This window comes from Rhipicephalus sanguineus, chromosome 6 (genome assembly GCF_013339695.2).
Source record: "Rhipicephalus sanguineus isolate Rsan-2018 chromosome 6, BIME_Rsan_1.4, whole genome shotgun sequence".
Taxonomy (NCBI): Eukaryota; Metazoa; Arthropoda; class Arachnida; order Ixodida; family Ixodidae; genus Rhipicephalus; species Rhipicephalus sanguineus.
Genome location: NC_051181.1, coordinates 124,504,722 through 124,516,322, shown reverse-complemented (window position 1 = coordinate 124,516,322; position 11,601 = coordinate 124,504,722). Strand labels below are relative to the sequence as shown.

The 11,601-nt window shown below is 45.5% G+C and overlaps 1 protein-coding gene across 1 annotated transcript; it reads left to right on the top strand.

The window, feature by feature from the left end:
* Positions 1-1,415: 1,415 nt before the first annotated feature.
* On the top strand, positions 1,416-6,704 carry LOC119398031 (uncharacterized). Its single transcript, XM_037665297.2, has 5 exons — positions 1,416-1,577; positions 2,279-2,439; positions 4,249-4,322; positions 5,494-5,574; positions 6,480-6,704. The coding sequence occupies exons 1-5, from the start codon at positions 1,458-1,460 to the stop codon at positions 6,611-6,613; spliced, it is 570 nt and encodes a 189-aa protein (XP_037521225.1). The 5' UTR covers positions 1,416-1,457; the 3' UTR covers positions 6,614-6,704.
* The last annotated feature ends 4,897 nt before the right edge of the window (positions 6,705-11,601 follow it).

The following is an 11,601-nucleotide window of genomic DNA, read 5'->3' as shown; positions in this document are numbered from 1 at the left end:
TATGATTGTTGACTATGTTGTCTTGACTGTTATGCTATCTCCCTACGTGATAATTCACCTGCATGATGTACGTTCTATCTGCTGACTTGAGGACTTCATATATGGAGACATTATTTGTAGTATATTGTATGTGCAGCGTATTTGCTATCCTCGTAGTGTTCTTCGCATTCCATGTATACAATGTATGCTCTACTGTCGACCCCTCTTTGAGCTAAGAGGTATCCGACGCATTGTTTGAACTCCAACATTTCCTTATGTCATGTCAATAATAAATAAATAAAAAGAAATTTCTGTAGTCACGTAACAAAATTTGCTTTGTTTGATTAATACTCGAAGCAACTTCGGTCACAGTTGCTGTCGGTCTTCAGTTCATTACCCTGAAGGAGAGAGAACAGTGCAATATTTTAGCTGAAAGCTCGCACCGTGTCGTGCTCGCACCATTTGTTCCCTCGGTTGTACGTCCTTCGGTCTGTACGTTGAGCCTATGCACCTTGAGCGTACTTTCAATTTCCTCGTCGATCGCAGCTAATCGATTGGACCGCAAATCCGGTAAACGCTTCCCTCGGAGACGCTGCCATGGACGGGTACTGCGTTGCACGAGGATAACGTAGATGAGAACAAGGTTACAGCAGAGCCTCGAAACACAACAACGTTAACACCCTTTCCTTGCGCCGCGTCAAATGCATGCACCTAGACGCGAGGACAATAGTGAGAGCGTGGCTGGCCGCTGAAACCTTAACTCAACTCTCGTGCCGGCTGACTGCGCATGCACACTGTTGCCATACTAAATTAAGCGCGTGCACTTGGCACACTTTTCGAGCGCCACGATAAAAGGCCGGTAGCAACGACAACAAAAAAAAAGAAATGATAAGCCATCAGAATGCAAACGGCCGGTTATAGTCGTCCCCGACAAAGCAAAAATAAAAAGGAAAAAAGCGGGATAAAAAACAAGCGGTACTTGCACTAATAGCCTTGTAGACCAAGATCTAAAGACGACGAGCAAACAACCTCGTAGAGTGAGTGTGTTTAGATTGTTTCGAAAACGACTGCTTGGAGACGGCCGCCTCGGTGGACGCACAAATTGACACACACACGCACACGCGTTGCTGTGCTTATCATTGCGGAACCCCCGACAAAGACCTTGACGATTTCACTCTGAGCAGCGGCGGTGTAGCGCACATTTACCACTGGGCACGCCTTTCTTTCCACGTCGTGGAAAGAGTGAGCGAGGGGTCACTACCTATCGCACTGAAAAGCTGCCTCGCGTTACTGCCGCTTCTCTATAACTTTTTTTCCTCAACGCGTCTCTGCACGTGTCCTTTTCTTATATACGTTGTAAATAAACGTCGCGGTAGAGGCGAGGGAGAGAGGAGGGAGAGATATAAAAACGAGACGACTCGCCCCTCGACACCGCGCCCTGTAGCGAACAACAAGCACTCGCGGTTACAGCGATCACCATGTCGTCGTGGAAGATCTTGGTTCTGTTGACTACCTGCTTTAGCGCTCTCCTGGGCGTCCGAGCGCAGCAGGTCAACGTGAGAGACCCCGAGCTGGGAGAATTTCAGGACGACGGCAAAGTGAGTTGCGACGTGGTTTGAAACGGCACGCAAGTGTCAGTCTCAAAACACTTCCCCGCCGTGACGTGGTAGTAAGCTTAGTAGGTAAGCTGTCGCGCTGCTAAGCTTTCTCGAAAGCGCGGGTTCGACTCCCGGCCAAGTCGGACGCATTTCGATGGGGGCGACGTGCAGGAACGCCCGTGTATTTAGACTTGGGTGCTTGTTAAAGAAGCCCAGGTGGTCGAAATTAATCACAACCCCTCGCTACGGCGTGCCTCATAATCATATTGGGATTTTTCCACGTAAAGCCCCATAATTACATATTACACATCGCTCTCAGAACGGGTAGACATGCATACCTGCCAGTGCTTGCGTGGCAGAAGGAATTCAACTATTGAAGAGTCTCACTTGATATTGGGAATGGGCTTGTGTGTATTTCCTTCAAATAGTCGTGCGAAACACAAAGTATGGGAAAGTGAATAGACATATAAATTAGAAAAGACGAGAGATGCCATCCTTCGGACATCTCGCTCCATGAGGCCAAAGCTTGAACTCTTGCGACATATAAGACCACATGACATATCATACCTCAACGGTTGGGGCATCATGAACTCTTAATTATCTAATAAAAAGAATGCACAGGTCGGCCAGTTTTGAACCGCCACATTTGCAACGTCCCTGGCGAATTTGGCGAAACATTTCCTTTCCTCAACTGCCCGCAGTGTTTTCCGTTGAAGCAGCCATGGTTCGTGGCGTTCCGTAACTACGAGGCGGACCCTTTCTTCGGCCTGGCTGCCAAGTGCGTTCGCTTTAGCCCCACGGACGTCCCTTACGTCGACAACGCTACTCACGTCAAGGTTGAGTTCGGGGACCACGACAGTCTGTAAGCATCCACCACTTTCTTTTACTGATAGATAGATAGATAGATAGATAGATAGATAGATAGATAGATAGATAGATAGATAGATAGATAGATAGATAGATAGATAGATAGATAGATAGATAGATAGATAGATAGATAGATAGATAGATAGATAGATAGATAGATAGATAGATAGATAGATAGATAGATAGATAGATAGATAGATAGATAGATAGATAGATAGATAGAAACGCTCAAAGTGCCAAAGGTTCGCTAAGAAATTCTTCGCATTTAAAGAAAGACACCGACAATCGCGAGTAATGTTGACAAACATCTGTTTTCGTTATTTGCCTCGTCCACATACCCTTGGCTATAGTGTACTATACTCTTGGCTTCCTTTTAACGCGATAGCGTTAAATAGCTCGTTTCGCAGGAATCCCGGTATCGGCGTCGGCGTCGGTAATGGCGTCGTCTGTTGTGAGCGAAAAATCATCATCTTGTCCGTGACCGAAAAATCGAGAAAGATGCAAATAAAATAAATGATAAAAATTTTGTGGTCGGAGTGAGAATCGAACACAGGCCGCCTGCGTGATAAGCAGGTGCTCAACCACAGAGCTACGCTACTTTTCGAAACTGCTTCGGAAAAAGACACTATATGAATGTCATGTAGTGGAAGGATCGAGTCTCCTTAACGCATTTACTATTGCGTGGCAGAAGCGTAGAATAGCGCCAGGCGTCAAAACATGTGAATTGCGCAACGAGCGGGTGTTTTAAAGGTCCACCTATTACAAAGCTCTCAGACATTTTTAATCACCATCAGCAAAAGCATCAACAAAGTGAACAGCTGCGTAGGTTCGCGTGTTGCCTTACGGACGCGTAGTGGGCCCTTCGCTGATTCGCAAAAGGGAAGAAGTATGGCGTAGTGGGCACTTAACAACTGTACTTGCAGTAGGCATTCTAGGATACTTTGAAACGGCCAATGTTGCGCTCACAGTCGTTCGTTTCCCTACGGAACGGTTGAGGCATGCACCGAGAGCCGAACGAAGCTAGGCTAGAAGTTGAGAAGGCGATGCACAAGGCCCGATAACGCCTATCGCGTTCTACTCTTGAAGGTGATACTCAAGCGTCCTCCAAATTTTTTCCTGTTTACGTATGCAAATAGCTCGCCTCAGTTATGAATAGGGTGAAAGAATGATATGGCTGTATTGTGTGGATGTTACCGTCCCGAAAAAATTGCTGAATCATACATCTTGTTGTCGAACACGAAGGAGCGAGTACAACAAACATGTCGCTGGCCTCTTCACAATCGATGGAGAGTTGAATGAACGAAACGATTGAGGGAAGAAAAATGAATCCTTTACATAGCAGTGCAGGACAGGAGAGAAGTTCGAGTAGACCTCGTATACGATGTTAACCTCGATTCGATCGGGATCGATCCCGATCAGGATCTAATCTCGATCGCATTCTTAATCGCGATTGTCTTCTATGCCAGTAATATTAAGTGTTATTACTGTATTAAGGCAGTTCAGTACCTTGCCCGGAGCTGTCAGTCGTTTCTATAGCATATTACATAAATTTTCGAGAAAGCTATATCTTTAACATGAACTCTTTCACTCTTTAACGAAAACATAAAGTGTTTAGTGCGATTTTGCTCAAACAAATGAAAATTGTTGAAGACAGTATTAAAATCAATATTAAATTAAATTTACTTAACAGTCTTAAAATGAAGTTTAATAATTTTCAATTCCCGAAACCAAAACACAAGGCTTTCATGTTTCTATTGATAAACAAAGCTCAATATTTTCTTCTGGGTTTCTTTTTATTTCCAAGGGACCTGAGCGTTCAGCTGGTTCGCACTGATGGTTATCACCACCAAAATGCTCTCCGGGTCTCACCAACAGGAGGTAAGCTTTGCCGGTTCGTTGTTACATTTCATGGTATCAAAAGGAAGCAAGAATTATACCCGGACACGTAATCAACACCACAGAAAATTGCTTGAGCAGCAACTGTGAACTTTGATTCTATAGGGCGCGGTGGCGATCGCTGGCGCGCGCGCTATCTCGGCAGGCTTGAGCAGACAGCTCGTATACCCTTCTACGTGTTGCGCTCTCAACGCGAAGAGACTGTGCGAAAACCGCATCTCTCCCTGGAGCGGCCGTATTCTCTTACACCAGCGCTTTTGTAGAGTTACGCGAGATCGCATGCCAAAAGAGTTAGCTGCCAGCCTTACTTCGTATGACATTACAATTTGTTGCTATCGCATCAATTGCTTTGGTGAAACTGATTTTTTGTTTGGTTCTCGACTTTTATTTTTTTGCGTAGATTTTACGCAAAAAAACGAAATAAAAACATATGAGTGTATACGTTGACGCATACACTTAAACTTTAAAACTCCGCACACTTTGAAACCATAAAGCTGAGAAATTTGCGAAATGTAGGACATGAATTTATTGCAAGCACTTATTCTACTATGCCTCGCTTTTTCGCGAGATTCGTTTCGCAATACTTTTAACGCCAAGTTAACAACACCTAGACATTCTTAAAATAATCAGTTGTGCCAACATTTTAGCCAACTTTAGATGTTCGTCCGGCGGAAGCTTACAGAAAGGCGACGACCAACTTTTCTTTGCGGAAAATTAAATAGCGGTAACGTGAACTTGAAACATCAGTTTGAAAGCGGAGAAATATGGTCTGATTTGAAAATATCGCGAAGAATACTAAACGGACAACGATCACGATAAAGAAGTTTGCAAAAGCTTGAGGTTTCGGGCCGTATGAGAAGCTTCTTCACAATCAATGGGGGGGGGGGGGGGGGGGGGCAGAACGCGAAGCACCTATTAAGTTCATGGCAGAACAGTGCAAACTACGGTACAGTGAAAAACACAGCACGTAACGCTGAGTCCAGTGCGTCTCGCTGTCCCATTGTTTGCGCTGTTCTGCCATAATGTTCATCAACCGACTAGCCCACTTAAGAACCCTTGTACCTAGTAACTTCTTCACGTTTGACGGCGTCTATTACTTGTCTGCTTTTTTTTTGTTTATGGTGCTTCGTGTTTCACTCTCTGTGTACTACAGGAGCACAGGTGGAACTTGACCTCCCGATCGATTACGTCGACTGCAGCACCTGCAAGATCCTCAGACACCCCTACGCAGGCAGTAAGTGTCATAAATAATTAGATGGATTAAGCCATCCGGACTTACACGACCTACAAGGATATAAAGTAACGCTCTTACTCTCCTGATAAGCAAGGTGTATATATATATATATATATATATATATATACATATATATATATATATATATATATATATATATATATATATATATATATATAAATATATATATATATATATATACCTGCGCGCTTGCTTGTTTTCGTTAAGGTGTTTCTTCGTCAAGAATTGTCCGCGTCGTGACTTACCTTCCTCAAGGCCTGTCCACGTCATGACTTATCTTTATGGAGGCCTCTCCACGTGATCACTTAACTTCGTCAAGGCTTGTCGGCATCAAGATTGTCCACGGCCACTTGTCTGCATCAAGACTTGTCTACGTCAAGACGTATCTTTGCCTTTGTGAGGGCAAGCAGTAGTTGCCGGCCTGACGAAGACAATTTCTTGTTTTTTTGTGTGCCTTTCTTTTCTTGTTTTGTCGAAACTGTCAGACTCCAGACTCAGGTTTTGTTCTGTACTATCGTCGGTCACTTCATTGAGAGGAATGGATGGATGGAATAAACTATATTGAGGTCTTTCAGAACCAGTCAGTTAAGAAAGACCACGCCGTCAAGCCGGCGTTTTGACATCTGAAGTTGTCATCGTCAATGCTGTTTTCGTCAAATCCCCTTGTCGAAACTTTTTCTTTGGAATTTATGTTTTTGCTTTACCACTGCTGATCACTTCACGTCTGTCTCAATCTGTGACTGTCCGCCTTGTTTCAGTGTTGCGCATATTATTACTTCGCACAACGTACAAATGAGTATGTAAGATGTTTCACGTATGACCTACAGCATATTACTAAAGAATCACTATGTTAACTATATCGATCTATGTCACGTTCTTTGCAGGGGCAGCGTGCAGTTTACTGGTCACTGCAGAGCACATCGAGAACCCTCCCAACGCCTGTCACTTCATCTATCGACTGCTGTGTGGTGCCACTAAAATTCCCATCTACGACGAAAGCTGCAAGAAGCACCACTGATCACTCCTATGACGACCACATCATCTCGCCATTGCCCTGTATATACCAGATAATCGTTTTACAATTAAGCAAATGTACATATAAATATATCATATGGCCCGGGATGTCACAATTTTTCTCTCTGAGGCGCCTTACTCGCAAACACTTGCGTAAATATACAATAAAGTACGTGTATTAGCGTTGCAAAGAGAACGACATAAGGTGTCTTGACGAAAACAAGTAAACATCTCGAAAGGCTGGCCACAGCGACATTCCCTGCTCAACGGTGATGGCAAGGGGGCGATGCGCCGCCCAAATACTATGTCACCGCTCGTCATGGCCTTGAGCATTTGTCCTACGTTCTTTGCCCGTATTGACAGGTCCTTCCGATTCGAATACCACCGGCACGTGTCGGCATTGTGCGGGCGAGCGCGATATCTGCACAACGTGGCACGCGGCCTCCGAGATCGCCCTTCCGACGCGGCAATCGTGCGATGCAATCAAATACCTGTCGTGCCCGCTTGCTGCGTCATCGCTGACGACACCGCGAAGGAGAAAGTCAAGCCTTGAGCACGTATCGACACCGTCTTCTAAATAGGCGTTTCATTTATGTACTTACATTCGTCTGCGAAGGTAATCTCCATGCCGTTGACTCGGTCAGACTGTGCAGTGCCGGTCTGCTCAAACCGTATGTGGAGATCGCTGGAGTCCAGTATGAAAACATCAAGTGTATCCCCGTGAGCTTTACAAATATTAAAATTTGCGAATCAGACGCTAATATTCCAATAATAAAAACATCTGGTGTTTTACGTGTCAGAGCCGCAACATGGTTATCAGGCATGCCGTAGTGGAGGGCTCTAGAATTTTCAACCATCTGGTGTTCTTTAACGTGACTGTTTGCGTTAGTGTTTTAAAAAATATATTAATTCTGCGGATTTATGTACCGAATCCGAGACATGATTTTGAGCCACGATGTAGTGGGTGCCCCTACGGATTACGTTTGCCCATCTCGGATTTCTTAAACCCGGCTTAAATGTGAGTACTACCAAGGGTATTCATGCATTTGACCCCAAATCGAAAAACTTCCACCATGGCCGAGATTCGAACCCTTGTTTTCTAGCTTAGTAGTGCTGCACCTTTAGCCATTAACGTATCACAGCGTGTTCGCTTTAAAGGGGTACTGACACCAATCATCGAAGCTGGGTTTGCTCCGTCATACAAGTCCCCTGTATACAGAGACCGCTCTGAGCAACTGTGAGGCTTAGTAAATAGTGATAAAATGTTTTATATTGACATTAAAATCAAGTTTTTGCATGGTGCACTTACTCAAGTCGACACTAGCGTAACGTCAGGCTATAGTGTCAATTCTGGTGACTTCACGCACCAGTATGGCTACTTGTGATGACCTCAGGTACCAAAAAAAAATGAACTATGGTCGCTTGCGCGCCACCGAAGACATTCAAAATGGACGCTTGTGCGTCACCAACGGAACCACGCATAGGAGCGGCTGTGGAGACGTCACGATATTTTGCGCGAACACATGACGAGAAGCTCATACCGTGTCGTGACGTCAGAGTATAGCTGGAACCGAAACAAGCTTTTAAAAAACTGTGGTAATTGATTTTTAAGGGTGCGCTCACGCTTGCCAGTACATTTTCTGGGCTCTTGTGGACTTGGTCTATCATTTGACTCCAAAAAAAAAAGACAACTGAAAATTTTCGTGTCAGTGCACCTTTCAAGCGTACTGGTTCTCGAGTCATTGCTTGAATGCTTTATAGATTTACTGTTGGGCTTACACTATATGCGTCATGGTGAAAATTGCATGTGATCGGAGACCTATATATAGCTTCAGCTATTATCTTATTTGAGCGTGATGGAGCGTATAAGAGCGTAATGGAGCGTCAAGGAGCGTAGAGGAGTGTAACAGGGCGCACCAGACGATTTCCTACTGCGCCCTGTTTCTGCAGTGGTCAGGTGAAACGAAATGGAATTGATTTACACCAGATTATAGCCGAGTTTCGGGAATTTAGCATAACTCATCGTCTGTGGCCCTTGCTAAAGACCAACGTCAGTTTCGAGGCCTTCCATGCGGCTCTTTGGCCGTCGACTCATACGCACTCAGGACGCGTTGCCTACGAACATCATGTTGTAGGGGTTTGTCCGGTAGTGCAGAAACCACGTTTGGTTCAGTGCGAATGACGAAAAAAATAAATAAAAATAAACGTAAACGTTTATAAATTGCCCTGGCGGTGTCTAAAAGAGATCGTTGAAAGGCCGACGCTGATAATAGCTTGGACCGCAAACAATACCCAAATAGTTTCAGATATACCAGGTGTTTCTACGAAGACCTTACGTAACAATTAAAAATGGGTGGTTTCCGACGAAAAGAATTCTGCATACGCATGCTTTCAGGTGCGGCGGGCGTCCTTAAACGGTAAAATCATGTTGGGAGTAATTTCAAACTAAACTTCACTAATGTACGTTTCTAAGATAATTACTTGTTACATATGGCGACTGAGGAATTGTAGCCGATTGTAACCGCATGAATGTATGATCCGCATATTTTCGTATGTTATATGGCGCGTATGAGGGGAACTTGCGGAATTTTTGAAGACAACACCTTCATCGGCCTTTTCTACCAACTTTCTGCGACGGTCCGTAGCGCCGATAATTTCTGGACGAATTCAACAGGCCTTCTTCAATAGCTACCGTGTTCACTCACGTACAGCAAGCACTGGATAATGTTGCGTTTAAGATTACTAATGTTGGCTGGGCCACGGCAAGTCGCACAACAATCCTAAGAGAAAAAAAACAACGCATTGCAAGCCTATTCCGTTTTCAGCTCATCGTAAAGAAAGCATTAATAGGGTGGTATTCGTTGCAAATGTACAACTATTGTTAAAAGCAATATCCACACATTTTAAAGCACGCCGCGAGTATTCATATTGTCACGTGGTCGTGACGGGGAAGAAGACTCCAGGAGAACTTGGAAATGCGTAACTCTTTATTTGGCCGAACTTGTGGCCGGGAAACGGAAAGTGAAACTGCAAGCAAGGCACGCTGTATACTGATAGCGGCGAACAGAGCGTCGGCCGTCGATAATCTGCTCATGGCTGGGACGCGCCGTCTTTTATACATCACGCATCGAACTTTCCAGTCTTATCACTGGTGGTCGCGCAAGCTGTGGAATAATCTAGACTATTCACGTCATGCGCGCAATCTTAACAGAGTGATCTTCTACCATCGCGAATCTTCTCGAACACTGCGGGGCGGTCAGCGTCGAGCGATGACAACCGTCCTTGCTGGTCAAATCCGAATACTTCAAAATAAAACAAGAAGCGGGCGTGGCAATATACGCACCGCGGCGAGGTCCTATAGTACTTCACGAACTGATGATATCGGTCCAGTCCGTCTATAATGCGGCGTTCCATCGGGACAAATGTATCCTGCACGAGTGACGTGTCGACAATTGAGACCAGAACTAACGGCACCAGCGCCGTCGTCCGCATCGTTGCCATCAGTCACGCAGTCACGCTGCGTCGACGCAGACTCACCGACGGGAACAGTGCGCGGTGTCGATTGGAATTAAAGGAGTACTGACACGATTCTGAGACATCGCAAAAGGGACATTTTTCGTTTCCTTGGTATGCAGTCTCAACGCTGTCCACACACAGGAGTCGGAGAACACGTATAAAATATTTTAATTTCACTTTGAAGATTTTGTCGCTGAGCATCTGCAAGCGAGCCTCCACTGCAATGGACATTATACCGACGAGTCAAGACAGTACCCCCGAGTTTGCGAGTTCTACGTCCTGCATGCAGCCTAAATTGTAGAAATCATTGTCAGGGTCACTGGACGACAAATCACTTCATCGTTGTTTATGTGCACCACGAGCAGATGGCGGATTTGCCGCTAGTACGTCGCGAGTTTCTGTATCCCCGTGACGTCACACTGCTATGAAACGTCACTGAGAAGCCGCCCCCACGATATCGAAACCGAAAGTGTCTTTTTAAGGTAGTGGTAAATAAAATATATACGATGCATTCCCAGGCACCACATTACTCGTTCTAGGTTTCTCGACACCAGTATTTTTATTTAGAGCAACAATCCCAAAAAATTTAGAATTCTTGTCAGTACTCCTTTAAGCTCTACCCTCCCACGTTTCGGGTGACGTCGTAGGTACGGTGAAAGGTAGGGAGGAAACTGGGTGCGTGAGTGGGTGCGCCCATTGAGCTGCGCAAGATGGCCGACCTCACATCATTCGAGCCAGGGAGGGAGGAACAGTTAGGAGAGAACACACCGCAACACACGACCGAAGAAGAAAAAGAGCCAGAGAGAGAGAGAGAGACAATCGACTCAACACGTGATCACCACGTCAAGGTGCACAGGCAGTGCAGGCAAAGCTACGTCAGTGCAGCTTAACTCTCAGGAGTTACGTAAAACCCCTCCATCGCGTCTGCTGCTGCTTTTTTAAGTATCGCCATCTATTGTTTCGTCGCCGTCGCCCATTTCAGGTTCCGGAGCTTCCGGAAGGAAGTTCTTGAGCCACTTCCTTCTGCTTTTTCCTTCTATCTTGTTTCTGCGCACACGCGAGAAAGCAAATATTTCATTCTCCGTTTCGCAAGTGTTGTTGTTTTGGGGTTCGTCGTAAACTGCCTGCCACCGAGTGAGTTTGCGCTCGGTGTTTCTGCGTCGCGAGGGCATGGGCGAGCATGGGGCGGATGCATCAACCGGAAAAGCAGTAGAAACGTCATGGCGGCACTTCGGCTGTACTTCGGCTTCCGCTGGGCGGAGAACCGGTGTAAAGGGAGAGGGGGAGGACGAGTTGGCGCTACTTAACCTATAGCAGGCGGAAAACGCATGGAGGGCCTTTAGAGTTACGTATTGGGCCGATGCTGCGTGGGAAAGAGCGAAGGGAATGGCTTGATGGAGATGTTACGTTTTCCAAGACTGTCTGCGTTTTGTAATGCCATCTCCTATTTGACCTCAGACACTGTTAGTCTTAGCA

Bases quoted from the DNA above. Each gene is read 5' to 3' on its own strand.
- LOC119398031 (XM_037665297.2), top strand. From the start codon at position 1,458: ATGTCGTCGTGGAAGATCTTGGTTCTGTTGACTACCTGCTTTAGCGCT. The intron at 4,323-5,493 runs GTAAGCTTTGCC...TGTGTACTACAG, and splicing joins CCGGGTCTCACCAACAGGAG to GAGCACAGGTGGAACTTGAC. The intron at 5,575-6,479 runs GTAAGTGTCATA...CGTTCTTTGCAG, and splicing joins CAGACACCCCTACGCAGGCA to GGGCAGCGTGCAGTTTACTG.